The 16025-nt window shown below is 33.4% G+C and overlaps 1 protein-coding gene and 1 long non-coding RNA gene across 25 annotated transcripts in view; one reads left to right on the top strand and one right to left on the bottom strand.

Moving 5' to 3' along the window:
• para (sodium voltage-gated channel paralytic) overlaps window positions 1-16025 on the bottom strand; it is a 651733-nt gene that overhangs the window by 98133 nt on the left and 537575 nt on the right. For 15 of the 24 annotated variants that reach the window (XM_081734028.1, XM_081734020.1, XM_081734025.1 and 12 more), the window contains one exon: window positions 4058-4332. In XM_081734028.1, coding sequence (XP_081590154.1) covers window positions 4058-4332 — 275 coding nt within the window. The remainder of the gene's footprint in view (window positions 1-4057; window positions 4333-16025) is intronic. The other 9 variants (XM_081734031.1, XM_081734029.1, XM_081734023.1 and 6 more) reach the window with 1 other exon arrangement.
• Window positions 1-16025, top strand: part of LOC145666609 (uncharacterized) — a 118867-nt gene that overhangs the window by 63029 nt on the left and 39813 nt on the right. Inside the window, exon 2 of the long non-coding RNA XR_014127793.1 lies at window positions 5964-6038. This is a non-coding gene — a long non-coding RNA (uncharacterized LOC145666609). The remainder of the gene's footprint in view (window positions 1-5963; window positions 6039-16025) is intronic.

Consider the following 16025-nt stretch of genomic DNA (forward strand, 5'->3'; position numbering starts at 1 on the left):
GTTCGCGATCGTAATTTGATCCCCTATCAAACTCTGATATATCTCCACCATTTCCCTTTCTACTCGCATATAACTTCTTATAATTATTCAGTCATAAAATCAGATAGAAAAGAAAGAGAAAGAAAGGCACAACATGTAGCGTAGTGTAGTATATAAAATATGAGGACATGATAACCTAGTGCGTGACTAATTAAAATTTGAGATTTAAAAAATGAAAGTTTGAACCTAAATAAAACTGAGGTCTGTATCTAAATAAATATTTACAATTGTAAAATGAAAGAAAGATTAGGACTAGGAACTAGATTTTTGGGGTTTCGGCATTTATGGCCACGTTAGCCCGTCACGTACAAGGGATGACGTCCCTCGGCAATCATACTGCCCGGGAAATTGGAGAGAAAGAAAGGAATGGGGAGGCAAAGAAGCGACCTGAGCCATTGTGTTAGGTACCATCCTGGCATTTGCCTGGTGTGAATAAGGAAAACCCAGGAAGACTTCGTTCAGAATAGTTAGAAGGTGGGGAAATACAGTTTACAACATTTATTCCGCTCTATCTTTTACTTCTCGATATTCCAATGTGTTTACTGTATTATTTGTGTAAGATTTATTTTTTTTCGCATACACACTATATGTATTACGTTTTACGTCTGACAACATTGCAACGGTGGTGATGATACCAGCTATTGGTTTGTATCGAAACTAAATAATTGGAAGCCTGATTTGCATCGTATGCATCTTTCATTCTGACAGATATACTTGTTTGTATGCGAAAGTAGTTTACTTATAGTATTATTTGATATTACTATCATGGATTTCAAAACTTAATAACAGATAGAGATCAAGTTTTGTATCAAAGAGAGTAAAACAGCTACAGAAACTGCTCAAATGGTAAACGCAGAATATAGGAACAAAGTACTAACGGGATCAAACATTTTCCGTTGGTACTCTCGATTTCATAAAAGTCGGTAAGATGTTAAGCACTACCACATGAGTTATCAGCCTTCAACTATATAGTTACATCAATGAAAATATTGAAAGCGCACGGTAAATGCTATTAGAGAATCCATACATTTTCCCCTTATATGATAGCAGAAAACTGAATATTAGTAAGAATATGGCGGTGTGGACATTGTGATTGACAATTTGAATAAAAGGGAGATTTGTGTTCGTTTAGGTTTCCTACTTGACAGACAAGAAAGGAAGTCAAGAAGCTGATCACAATAGCTGAGAGCGATTCAGAGTTTCTTTCTGTGTTTTGTGCCGTAAAATGCCAATCACTAAATAACCTGTCTTTTGTTATTGTTATTGTTTTTGTTTTTAAAGGTGTAGTGGACAGGGTATTTTTGTCAGATAGCAAAACAGTAACTCGTAAAGACTACAGAGTTACGGGTCCATTAGACAAACGAATTTGATTTGTGAGATATGAACTGGGAGTATGACAATTGGGTTCTATTGCATGATAACGAACACAGTCGTAGGGCATAGTCGAACAACAATTTCTTATCTAGAAATGTGTTGTTGCTGTTATCACACACTCTGCTTATTCTCCGGGTTTAGTGCACGTAGATTACCTTCTCTTTCCAAAACTGAATATCCATCTCAAGGGGCAACACTTCACATCCAATTTGGAAGCCGAAAGAACAGTAACAGTAACTAATGAATTAAGCAACATACCAAAAGACGATTTCGAAATCTGCACGACTGTGACACTAGATACATGTAAACAAAGGGGCATATGTTGAAGACAAAAGCAGCATTTAAGTACTTCGTTTTTATTTAACTATTTATATATCCTAGTCATAAAACATACTGGACATACTGTTTATAAAAATGTTTCATGAAATAAAACGGTTTTTTACCAATTTTATTTTCTTGTCATTTTGAGTAGTAAAACGTATTTTGAAATATGAATGTACTCCAGTTTGTACTCTGAGCTTGCTCCTTGGAAGGTCAATACTAAAATATTTTAAGCAGCTATCTTTTCGAGAATGAATGCAAGAGTGCATTAACTACCAATAGATCTCTTTATTTTGTTATGTATTTATTGAGTTCGACAATGTTCATAATGATTCAATAAAATTTTAAAAGATGGTGTTGAAATTTTGCCCATAGAAAATGTAATCAATAATCAAAGGACAATCCGTACACTTTTTAATTTTTTTTTTTTGACTCATTACTTTACTACCTCAATTAAAGTTTTATATTTTCAGATGCAAATTTACGTCCTGGTCACCTGTATCATTTATTATTGTTATTAATAATTGTTTTGCAATATGATACATTATGGTAATTGTTTAAAAAATTCCAATTATCATGAATTTGGAAATTGTCCTAATCGAGATTATTCCATTAGATATAATTGTTTATTAGTCCTTTTTGCAAGGAACTTACATGAGGTAAATAGTATTCTTTATGTTTAAACATTATTCCTAATATTACATTATATTATGGTTAAACGTATTATTTTTTTAAAAATGTTCTTGTAATTGTTGTTTAGCGCGATAGCATAACGATACGCTATCATACATGCTAGTACAAATGATTCATTAAAATCAGATGTTCTACACAAATATGGTACAATCAATATGGTTTTAGTATTAGCATATTCTAAAGAACAAAATAGGAATTTCAAAAAAAAAAAAAAAAAAAAAAAGAAAGAAAAAGAAAAAAATCATTTCGAAAAATTGTTTGCCTAAAGTAGACGGACAACTTACTTAAGTTATCAGCTACTGTTTTCGATTAAAATTTAAAAACTACTAATAAATACAACACAGCTTGATTTTTATTTATGAATCTATACAAGATAGAAATATTTCGTCAAGCAACATGCAAGAACCGAGAAAAAGAATTTTTTAAGTGTAAGCATAAACTGCCACAACTCACATTTTTTCTTTCTTTCTTTTTTTTAACTTCATTTAACACCAATTTTCCTATCCCTCCCTCACACACAACATTACATGCTTTGTGATACATCAAAGATAGAACAAACATAAACAACACTACTCAATTTAGTTTACATTTATAGCAAAACCCACCGTAATTACTTACCACCTGGAAGTTTGCGCTTGTTAATTCCACTAAGGGTGGACGTAGAGCCTTTGTCATGCAATTGGTCTAAATGGTGGAAATTTTCAAACCCTCGTGCGTAAGTAGATGTAGCAAAGATGCTACTACATGCTGTTGCTTTTTTTATAATACATGTGTTGCTTGCCGAATGTGTGTAAGTTTACGACGAATTTTTAGTAATTGGCAGTGAACTACTGCATTAAATTTATTTCAGTGGCGACAAGTGACACTAGAAGTTAGTGAAGCTATATGACTACTCATTCCTAAAAAGTGTTATGAACTGATGCATACAAAATAATGTGTAAATATTTGATGTAAAGTGGTTCTAGTTCTCGAAATTTATGTTAATTGCTTACATTGTCATTTATTTCTGTGGAAGAATTCGATTCTTGTACACAATTGTAATTATCTTTATTTATTTAGTTGTTTTTAAAAACTTTGCAGTTATTTCAAGCTTGCAGAAATGCAATACACACGTCATTTTTTTAAAGAAAGTGATGTTGTTAGTAGAATTAAATATTTAATCACGCTCTGTCAAATTAGTTGTTGAAAGGTATGGTACTTCACTTACTTCACTCTAGAAGTCACCACTGAATTTTCTTGTAGAAAAAGAAATAGTTATAGCGAAGCTACAAGCAGCTGAAATTGGAAGACGGATTTTAAAGAAAAAGTTTTAAAAATAAAAAAAGAAAAGCCTTCGTCCCTCAAGCGCTTGACACTTATATATTAGCTTTGAAAAAGTGCAAAATTTCTTGAAAAGGAACAAAATTCATACTTCTGTGTACAGCTCAAGCTTTTAGTATAACATGTGTGTATTTTCATTTAAAAAAATAAAAAATAAGTAGACGGTGCCGTTTAAGTATGATCATCACAAAGCTTGAATAACAACGTAGAATATTTGCACTTCCGTTGAAACACGATAATGAAGAAGCCAAAAGTTAATTCGTACTTTCTTTCTCTTTTAACAAAACTTCTTTCGAATACCCAGACTTACATAATTGCCACGTTTTAGAACATGTTCCATTGCTGGTTCCATATCGTGATGATCCAAGGCCATGAAGAGTGTGTTGACTACAATACATAGGGTAATAAATAACTCAACAAATGGGTCGAAAACTATCAACGCTATAAATTCCGTAAGTTTTATCCACAACCAACAGCAGTCCCAAACACAGAACATGTCAATGCCCTTCATACAAATGGCCAGGATTTTGTCTTTTAATTTCGGGCCCTCTTCATCTTCATCTGTTGGAAAATAATAAATAGAAACTGTATAATGTTTTAGTAACAATCCTTAAAACGTTTCGGGGAGATTGAGTATACCAGTAGGCTGATGACACAGAAATGTCTCACGCACTAAAATAATTCTCCAGTTCAAAATATTTTGAGAAGCTACAACAAAACACAAGAAAAAAAATAGCAAAACTAATTTTTCATTTAATAATGTGCAATAACTGGAGAAAAGATTAGAATGTGAGACATAAAAATTTCTGGAGTGTTTAAAAATAACATAATATTCATGTTGAATTGTGTGGCTGCTGCACTAGTGACATTTTTATCTAATAAAAAGTAAGCAGTGTTTCTATATTCTTTTAAAATTTTAACGTGAGATTGTCTTATCATTGCAAAACTTTAATGTGATAAAGCAGTGCATATTTAAGTTAAAATAGTGTAATGGTGCGTTCTTTAAAAGAGATGTTAGTAAGTTAAATTAAAAATATAAACTTATAATACAAGTTAAATTTGCTTATTATTCATGATACGTATAGTTGATTGACCATCAGAACCTGTAATAAAACACATAACAAATAGTCGTATCTTTGTAAAATATGGTATAAAGAACGAAGTTAGAATTTTTTCACCATCGTAGAGTATAATATTTGTTTTCAAAATGTTACTCCATAAAGAAAATTATCTTTTGAATTTCAGATATTCTCATGCACATAACTTGTAAATTACCACTATATAAAGACCAAATTTAAGTATGAGTCATAAAATTATGTTTGACAAATAAATTAACCTCTGTAAATATTACTGGAAAGTAAACTGCTTTGACATTGAAATAGGTTATTTGGCAGTTAGATGTTACCCAGTTACCCAATAGATGAACTAGAGAAAATGTATTTCAAAATCATTTTGTTTGATCTTTTACTAAACGTTTTCTCTTTTCTAAAATGTTTCATAGTGTTTCTAACTCATTTTCTCTTACTATTAATTTAAGCTTTAATTTTAAAAATTCTTTTTTCTCTATTGATCTTCTGATTTTTAAAACCATTTGAAATTATTACCCTGTATTTCTTACGATATAGTAATGATATAGTATAAGAGGTTTCAGTTGCTCTTCCCGCTGAAACTAAGTTACGGAAGTGGACGCTGTGGCACCGCGACTCAAGGGACTTGGGTAACACGAACTACTAAAAGCAAGAACGAATCAAATCATTCAAAGCACGTGAGTCTGATAGAATTAGCCAGTGATACACTTAGCTACTGCCAGTAGCAGACAATGCAGTTAGTTACAACTCTAGGCCGTAATGTCACCATATCACTTTCGTTACATTGTGGGAGCGATTTGAATTTCCATTAAGAATATAGGGAGTGGTTCATCAGGATAATCAATGCTTTCGATCAACCAATGATGGTAATATTTCCCAATTACAACCTCTACATTATATGAAATCTTTGTAATAGAACATTAGGTACAGACAATTTGGACTTTGACACTGCGTAAGATTAAAGTTTCCGTCGTCATAACTGGAATTAACATTATAGTCTGCTGTAAGCAACAAAAAGAGTCTAGACTTTAGTGAACATTATTGACATTCATATTGCTCGATTGTTTGTATGAATTTTAATCTAACTGTAAGTATAATCTATATTGGCATTTATTTTTTCTGTTGCAGTATCGAAAGGATACGGTGGCTTAGGGTAGGCCATTCACCTTTAACTGCAGGTGTTTTAATTTGAACCTAGGTCAGGTAAGTTTGTGGTAGACAACTTCGTTTAATATATTTATCAATTTTTTTCTCTCTTTCCATCTTTTCATTCAAACATTTCTCTCATAATAATTTATGTATATATCTGTATATCATTCCTCTTGTTTTATTGTATAGCGCATAACTGCTTTTACATCAAAATAGTTTATTTGGCTGTTAGTTTACTCGATAGATGAACTAAAGAAAATGCATTTGTTCTCTTACTAAACGTCTCTCCTTTTTTGAAAATATTTATAGTGTTTCTAACTCATTTTCTTTTATTCTTTATTGAAGGTTATAATTTTAAAAATTGTTTTTCCTCCATTGATCTTCCGCATTTTCTCTCTCCAAGAGCATTTGGAATTATTAATCTCTTGATCAATTGACAATGATAATATATACTAATTATAAGCTCTACATTATATGAATCCTTGATAATATAACGTTAGATGCAAACAATTTTCAATTTGTAAAGCGCGTAACCGCAAGTTTTCTATCGTTGTATTTGGGTTTAACAATACGATTAAACTAAAAAATTAATTTAATTTTAAAAATTTTGTGCGAGTTGAATTCAAATTGACATGTTGATGCCATTCTTCTCATGTATTATTGCAAGATTTCAATTCACTTTTCTTTTCAATGTGGCTTTCATAAACTTTTTTGATGTTTAGTTATTTAATTGTTACTATTCGCCAGTGATATATATTGGATTACCAAACCTGTAAGTCTCCAAACTTCAAAGCGTAATATAATAGGTTTATCTCATGACACAGACAGGAATAATTTATTTATGATTTTCTAAAACTTCTTGACTTATCGAGATTGATCTCCAAACACTTAATTTTGCTATAAAAAATATGAATTCAGATGTTTCCTTAACTTTGATTTATATTTATTTCTTGTTATTAAACTCTCTGATGATATAGCTGTTCTTAAATTTGTAGCATACAGATAGTTATCAAAATAATGGAATCATCTGTCATTTGCAACACAGATGTGTGGTTACATAGCCAAGGCCCTAGCCGCACTTAAATCCGCTTCTCGTGAGCCAGGTCTGGTCAGAGGGAAGATGGGTGACTATTCGTAGTCACAAGATGGTGTTGACATTGCGGCGTCCAGCCAGCATGAGGACAATTAAAAGAAAGAAGTAGCAAACTTCGGTCTAGAGAGCCAGCACGGCGAGGAAGTTGATATGCTGACCACTCATCACCTCAAAGGTATGAGTGTCACAAAACCTGCTGGCTTCTTAAGTGCTGTTGTGCCAGAAGTTTAGATATTAAAGATGTGTGAGGAAGTAACAATGAGGATTCGTGTGCAGATCTAGTCGTTGTTAGCAGTGTGTTAATTGATAGTCAGGTGAGAAAGAACGGAGGCGTGTACTGAAACGGACAGACTGTGGTGTTGCAAAATGGGAAATATCTCTAAATTTCAAAGAGGCCAAATTGTGGAAGCGGGGTTATGAAAACAACATCAGATAAGAGTAATAATGGAGGAACAGAAACCTCAATGAAAGGGATAGCCGAAGGTTTAAGAGGATTGTCACCAAAGAATCTACAGCGAATTCAGGAAATGTGACTGCGTAACTCGATCCGCACTTGCACTTGCACGGTCGGGTTACTATTTCCAAACCTTTCATCATCATCAACAACACTTTAGCACCAAGAAGATGATACCGAAAACATGCAAAGTGGGCCATCGGTGATTGGAAATCCATAATATGATTGGATAAGTCCTTTGCTTTCTTTAGAATAAGCCGTGTATATGTATGGCGGACGTCCAAAGCAGGTTATGCATCTATTTGCTCCTTAGGGAAAGCATGGCGACGACTCTGATGCTGCGTGCAGCAATTGTGTGGACATTTTAGGTGACCACATGCATCCTATGGTCCAGATGTCGTTTTCAGTCACTTATGCAATTTTCCAAGATGATGATGCGTCAGTTCACACTGCTAAAGCTGCTGAGGCATGGTTTCACGAATATCGAGTAAACTACAATATCTCCTCTGTCCTGTGTAATCCCCAAACGTGAACATTATTGAGCAGCAGTAGTCAGTTCTGGAGCAGATATTCTCATCCATCCTCTTATTCGGAATGCTATATGCATTAAGAATGGTAAAATACTTCTGTGGAAACCATTCATGACTTATATCCTATATCCCACAACAATCAGTATTGTCCTGCAGGGTGATTTTTTTTTTTTTTACTCCATGCTGTGTTTATAATTGCGTTTTCTTCAGGTGTATCCACTATTTTGATAACCATCTGTTAAAATAAACGCACATTTTGTGATATATGGAACTTCTCTCAGAGCTCACTGCTCTCCTTTTTAAGAAACACTTAAGAACAGTTTTTAGTGGATATTTTTTGCTCTGCAATATATTCATTAATATGTCTTAGAAAAAAGTGTTATGTGCGTACACCTAACCAAAAATGAGTATTTTTTACAGTATTTTTCATTACATTTTAATTACTTAAACTTTACATAATTGAAATAGAAACATTTACAACATATATTTTAAAAATTCCACAGAAGAGTATATGTCAAAGCATTGCCACTTTTCCTTTTACGTGTACATTTTATGGACCTAATTCTTCATAATTATTCCAGCAAAATGTTATCTTTGATCAAAGAAAATACGCAATTATGATAAATGTATATGAGATTAATTCAGTTAATTTTAGTTTCAGCTGATTTGATGAAATGATTATGCAAATATTTACAAATATTTCAACCAGAAATTTTGACTGCATGACCAGCCATACTGGTTAAGTTCTAATCTATCTCTTCTGCAGAACAAGGAAAAATTTTTGGGAGAAAAAGTAGTGTTATCACTCCTCCAGTAACCTGTAAAAGTAAATGCTGGAAACTGCTGATACCTGGTAACCTAAACCTGAAACAATTTTCCCTTGTTGCAGAAACTCATAACCAAATGCCCTTTCTTATAATTATCTGCATTGAAAATAAAACCTGCATTTCAAAATGAAACCATCAATATTAGCTTTTATAGAGTATAAATGGATGTAAAAATATTATTTGTTTTAAGAAAAATAAAAGTTTTATGCACAATATTTGGAGGAAGCAGATTTTACATCAATTGCAGAAGTTTTTAGCTAATCACAAAAGAAAGTCTATTCCAGAATTTTCACTCATACATCATTCACACATTTCAAACGATCAAACGAAATGGAATAATATCGAAAATTTGGAATAGTTATTTCTGCAAATTAGTATGTCATGTCCTTGAAGAACTCAATATTAACTACAACGGACAGGTGAGCTCGGTCATAAACTAGTCTTCCTTATGAAGTCTAAAAAAATGTCTGTGTATTTGCAGTTCTAAACCTAAACACACTTATCAACGATATAATTTAGAAATTGCTCGGTTTCAAGTATTTCAAATATCGCATTTAAAATAACTGATGTTTAAATAAAGTAGTCATAAGTTTGTATTCTATGTTTCCATATTACATAGATGAAATATTGCATTTCATTTTGAAAATTAAAAATATATAGCTTATCTACTACTAGACGATGGATTCGCAGTACCGTGTATACATTGAAATTTTTGGTGTTCCTAACTTCATCACCCTATGAATTACCACTTTTGTAAGATTATATCTGCGTCCAATAGTTTAAAATCCTATTCATCTGAACTCCTAATTTCAGGTCATGGAGTAAAAAGATAACCTAAGGCCTACTATAGGTATCGTTTGAAGCTTCATGAGTTGTAATTAAAGATATTGGATAAACTAGTTATTTAAAAAAGACTATTAAATATCCAATGAAATAATTTTATTTAAATCTTAGTGTTTTTGAAAGAGAATCTTAGATATACAAATTGTAATAACTTATAAAGTCTTTGTTAATCATTATATACAGCATATACATAATAGCGGATAAAAATTTCACCTACTCAAATAGCCTCATACATGTATGTAAACTTATTCTGGTAAGTAAATCATTAGGTTTTTAGACTTTCAAATTATGCTTTGTATAAGTATGGGAAGTCTTATATAATGGTTATATCCATCTGCCTATTGACAGGTAGAATAGTGAAAACAGTAAAAAAAATAACGAGAAATGTTTTCGTGATTAGGTTACTGTCCCAAGAATAGGTTTCATCTAGTTTCTTAACCAACTATTCAAACTGGAAGTCTTAGAAATAAGCCATTTCTGTTTCCAACGTTGATCATTATAGAATAAAACAGTAATAAATAGCGAGAAGTGATTTTTGTAATTGATGCATCATCCCAAGAATATATTTCATGTTCACTCTTATCGGTCTTCTAATACCGGACTTGGTGTAAATCTACTATTGATATTGATCTCTATTGATCATAAACGGTAAGAGACAGCGGTATATGGCTTTTCAATATGGATTCAATGTCCCAAGAATAAGTTATTAGTTCATCAGCGAGGTTATATGAAACGTGGACCTACTGATTAACGTGGAATCCGAGCCACATCATCTCCTGCCGGGAATCAAACCCGGATTTCCCGCGCCAAAGGCGCGTACGCTAACCGCTTAGCTACGAGGGAGCTGTCACCCTTATTGGTGTATTCAAACCGGAAGTGGTATAAAACTACAGTTTCCAGTTTCAATACTGATCGCTATAGAGAGAAAACGGTAATAGATAAAGGGAAGCTTCTTTTTGATATGGTTTTAATGTCAAAGGAATAGATTATATCTGCATCTTTATCTTTGTAGAAAAATCAGAAGTTGCTCAACTTATGACTTCAATTCTAATGTTCTTAGAACAAGAACAATAATATGTAGCTCAATATTTTTTTTTCAAATGAATTCAGAGTCTCAAGAATAAGTTTCGATATCGAATCCCTGTAGTTTCGAAACCTTAGTTTCACATCGTGAAACGAAAGTCACTTGTTATTATTTCCATCACGTAAAATTATGTACTTTATTTTATTTACAAATACGCACACACACACACACACACACACACTCACACATACATATAAACATATAAATACAAACATACAAACATACATTCTCGCACACATTACACACATACAATATAATAATTAAACAAATTAAATAAGCCTGTATGTAGACAGTGAAACAGACAGAAGTTTCAAGAACTATTGAATAACAAGGGCATTTGATTCCTAATATTATGTAAAACATTAATTTTTTTATTATAGCACTGAGATTATAGTAGTAATACATAATAATATTAAATAAATAAAAAATCTCACTGCTATAAGCTTATTAGATGGATGGAAAGATACAGTAAGTATTTCAATTTAAAAAAAGTTGGAAAATTTCGAATGTGCATTACCCAACTAAACAATATAATAAAATTATATTTCTAGATCATAGTCAAAAATAACTCTGTGTTAGTTTTCCTACTATAAAATAAGCCACTTATGATCCAATAATAAACAGTGTGTCATTTCATACATTTGCCATGGTCTTTGTTTTCAGTTTTATTTTTTCATATTGCTGTCGTTTATTAAAATATCGGAAAAGCTAAAAGAAACAAAAGATTCTTTAAACATAAAAAATACTTCATATTTCTTTTAGAAGTTACGAGTAGTACTATTACTAAAATAAAGAAAAGGTTCATTTTCATTTTTATATATGAGATAGAGAGTCCTAGTCCAAACAGTGTTTTCTGCAAGGAAAATGTATGACACTATAGAAATTAGACATTCGCGAATTTTTTAGGAATTAAGAAATTAAATTCCAGAGAAGTATGTAGTGTATTTCTATCACTTCCAGTTTTAGTATAGAGTTATGGATGGAAATTAAATGTATTCTCGGAACACTCAATCAATTAATTTATGTCTGTCTCTCTCTTATTTTTCCTTTTTTCTAAATTTCGGAATTCCAGAATCTCGGAATTCGAAATCTCAGAATTTCAAAATCTCGGTCTTTGTATACGCAAGCTATTTCTATTAGATTGTCTATGAACACTTTTAAACGTCTCACTTTTCAGAAAGACTTTTCAAATCTTATGGCTGTTGTCCCAAAATCTAAAATGAAATTATGGCTCGTTCTCAAGAATTTAAAATATTATTTTAAAAAATAAAACAAGAATTTTAGAAATGATCAAAAAATGGATCAAAAGGTTACTATCTTGGCCAAGAATTTTAGGAATGATCCAAACAAAAATGCATCAAAAGATTGGGATCTTGGCCAATAATTAGTTTTTGAATCAAGGGCCATAAAAGTTTTGAACGGCTTCTAAATAGAGTTTTCGTATTTTCTACGGAATAAGCACATCATACTGAATTAAGTGATAGTTTGGGTTTGGCTACACTATGTAGTTCTCCAGATATAAGGCCTGCAAGAAATTTTTTCATTGAAATATATTGATTTTTGTCAAAAAAGAAGACATAAAACCAGATGGGGTAGAAATTTCCCAGTATTTAAGGTTTTAATATTGATTTCATGGAGCGAAAAAGGCAAAAGATATCTAAAGGCGGTTTCATCGGAATCGATTGAGCTTTTTTGTATTCCTAGAAGCTGGAATTGTTTGCGGTTTAACTGCAGGATGTCGTTTCACTTTTCATACAATGTTCACGTGAAATTACTGAACAATGTCTTACTACTAAACTAAATGATTAGTAGTTCCGAGAAAACGGAGAAAAACCAAATAATTTGAAAAATCTTGTTAAAGAAGTACATCAGACGCCCATTGATGGTAACCTTCGCTGCCATAGAAAGCGCGCGCGCGAGAGAGAAACGATTTCTCATGAATCGGAAAACTTTCCAGATTTTTCTCTGAAAAACAAATATACTATATATATATATATATATATATATATATATATATATATATATATATATATATATATATATATATATATACATTACTTTTATCAGAATAATGGAAACACATGAGGTTAGAAACACTTCAGCTATCTGGATCAGCAACGGTTAGGTGCCAACCGAAGCGCCGGGTTGTTGGTGGTAATGTGTAAAGTCAAAATCCGTACTACGTGAGGAGGAGTAGAACGGCAGTCGGAAGTGGACTGAGCAGACAATGATAGTGTGAAATTGGTGAACTCCCTGGTTTCCAAAGAGAGCGAACTATTGGAACTCAGTTGGTGCGAGCGTGACGAAAGTGGCAAACGTGTTAGGTGTGTCGCGAGGGACAGTGTCCAAGGTGATGACGGCTTACAAATCTCAAGACAAAATCAAAGAACAGATGGATGATGAACGGTGGTCGAACACTTTCTCAGAGGAACATCTATTGACGCTTACCGGTCGGGTTACTCCCCGTGATTATGTCACCATTATAGGAGACTATGCACATCCTATGGTAGACATTGTTTCCGAACAATGACACTATGTTCCAGATTGATAATGCACCCATTTACATAGCTGGAGCTGTTGCAGAGTGATTTGGGGAACATCGAGATAAAGATGAGCATTTCCTCTGGCCTGTCTAATCTCCGGACCTGAACATAATCGAACAGTTGTGGTCCGTTTTGTAGACATGAATACGGCGTAGATTTGTTTGTGCATTCGTTCTCAACAAACTATGTAATACACTGAAGGTGGAATTGTTAAATTTTTGCTTACTACCATTCACGACCTCATTCCAAGTCGCATTAATCTGGTAAGTTGATTTTTTAGATGTTTCCAGTATTCTAATAACCATCTGTATATGCTCATTTGTTTGTTGAAGTTTAGAGTTCGTTTTAAGCACAGAGACTATATGACACATGGACCTACAGTTTAAGATTAAATCCGAATCCTGCAATGCGTTCAAATTGTAATGCTCTCGGACTCAGTATATAAAAACTTAGTTTAAAATTTCATCCGGATACGTTCAACAACACGGTACACCGGGATGAACAAGAAGCAGACATCCAAAAATTACTTTTTCGGCATGTAGGAACCATGGAACTTGTAAATTCGTTGAGCTCTCGAATTCGACTTTTCCCTCACGATCATACCTATCGCAACTCAAACGTGAAGATATTCCTTCCTTCAGTAACTATTTTTTTCCAGATGTTGCCTAGCGATTCTAGGCAAATTACATCAACAACTTATACAAGACTACAGATATATCAAAATTTTATCCTCATACATACTAGACTGAAATCTTGTTATATCTCAATGATAAGAAACGTTATTTAATCTTTTGTAACTCTCGTGATCCTCAATTTTTTTCTTGATATGATATTAACAAAAACATGAAAGAGAACACATTTTCAGTTGTTTACATCTCTACTTGGTCACCAGCTTAATTTGAACGTTATTCAGTGTTAACTGCAGAGATAGTCATGTGCTATTTCCACGATTTAGTCACTTGTGGGTTGGACATTTTCTGGAATCAGAGTAGGTAACAAAGACAAGTTTTTTAAATTATCTTTTTGAGTGTTTTAAGATGAATATAATACATTGAACAGACGGTATCATTGTTTAGCGTTATAAATATCGAAGGAAAAAATTGTTAGAAAGCCCTCTCGTGGCTATATGGTTGTCGTACCTTTCTTCAGCGGATACTCGGATTCGCCGGCATAACCGTGGGAAGTAAAACTGAGATTTTAATTTCTTTTTTTTTTCGAATTCGATTCCCGGTGGAGACCAGTGCGATTCGGATCCTACGTTAAGCTGCAGGTCTATGTCTCATATAGCCTTGATGCTCAAAGAAATGTCAAACTTCTCCAGTGCATAACTGACTAGCAGGATATTATTATGTAAAATGAAAAGAATCCTATAACAGAATTGCTCCTTTCCTGAACCAATTTTCCTCCTAATTTTATATTAAACCGATACTCAATTATACTTATCTTTCTTTGTTTGTTTCTACAGAAACGACGTCGACGTTAAGCGGGTTTTCATGCCGAATATATATATATATATATATATATATATATATATACAGGGGTTGGACAAAAGTGTTAAAATCATACTTGGTATGGGTGTGGGGCCTCCTTTTGCGTCCAAAACAGCTTGGATCCGACATGGAATGGACGTATACAGCTTCTGAATCGTGGTTTGTGGAATTTTGTACCATTGTTCCTCCAAAGCATGCTCAAGTTCCTTAATGGATGCTGGTGGAGGGGTGGAGGGTAATGAGACCGAACACGCCTTTCCAACTCAGACAACAATGGCTCAATGATATTCAGATCTGGAGATTGTGGAACCCAGGAGAGGTGTGATAGCTCCTGGTCATGCTCCTCAAACCATTATTTCACCGTTTTTGCAGAGTGACAGGATGCCAAATCATCTTGGTAGATGCCATCACCATCAGGGAACAGTATTTGGGCCATGGGTAGAACCTGGTTCACCAAAATGGTCTCATACGCCTTAGCATTCATCATTCCATGCAGGGCTATGATGGGATCTGCGGAAAACCACGATATCACTGCCCATACTATAACAAAACCACCCCCATACTTTACAGTTGGGAGAAGAAAGTTCAGACGTAATTTTCATTGCAGTGGTCTTCTTTTTAGCCGCTACAATTCGTTTTAATGCCCTCCTGTCTCTATCTGACAGAATTGTCTTTCGACCACTGTTGTGTTTTGCAGACGTCGTTTGCCCATGAATTGTGTATGCCCTCGTGACATTGGACACAGTGCCTTTCGATATCCCCACAATGTTTGCCACTGTTGCCACTGAAGCTCTAACCAGACGGGCACCAACGATCATGCCTCTTTGGAACTCTGTCAGGTCGCCCATTTTACCGCACCACTTTCACACCACGACACTCACAGGTGAATTGGTTACTGCTAACGGAAGAGGAAGGTCCACATGACACATTGAAAACAAAAAACGATCGGCAACACACAGTGGAGGGCCAAACTTACGTGTCCTGATCCTGTATGAAGTGTTTTTAGATTCTTTTGTCTCACCCCTGTATATATATATATATATATATATATATATATATATATATATATATATATATTCTTTATGTTCCTAACATTTTAATTATTCCTTCATTAATCATAACCATTTTTATATTTAACACTTATGGTCAAACTATTTAAGGGCAATCTCAAATCATT

The sequence above is a fragment of the Thermobia domestica genome, chromosome 12 (genome assembly GCF_964235325.1).
Source record: "Thermobia domestica chromosome 12, izTheDome1.hap1.1, whole genome shotgun sequence".
NCBI classification, from domain to species: Eukaryota; Metazoa; Arthropoda; class Insecta; order Zygentoma; family Lepismatidae; genus Thermobia; species Thermobia domestica.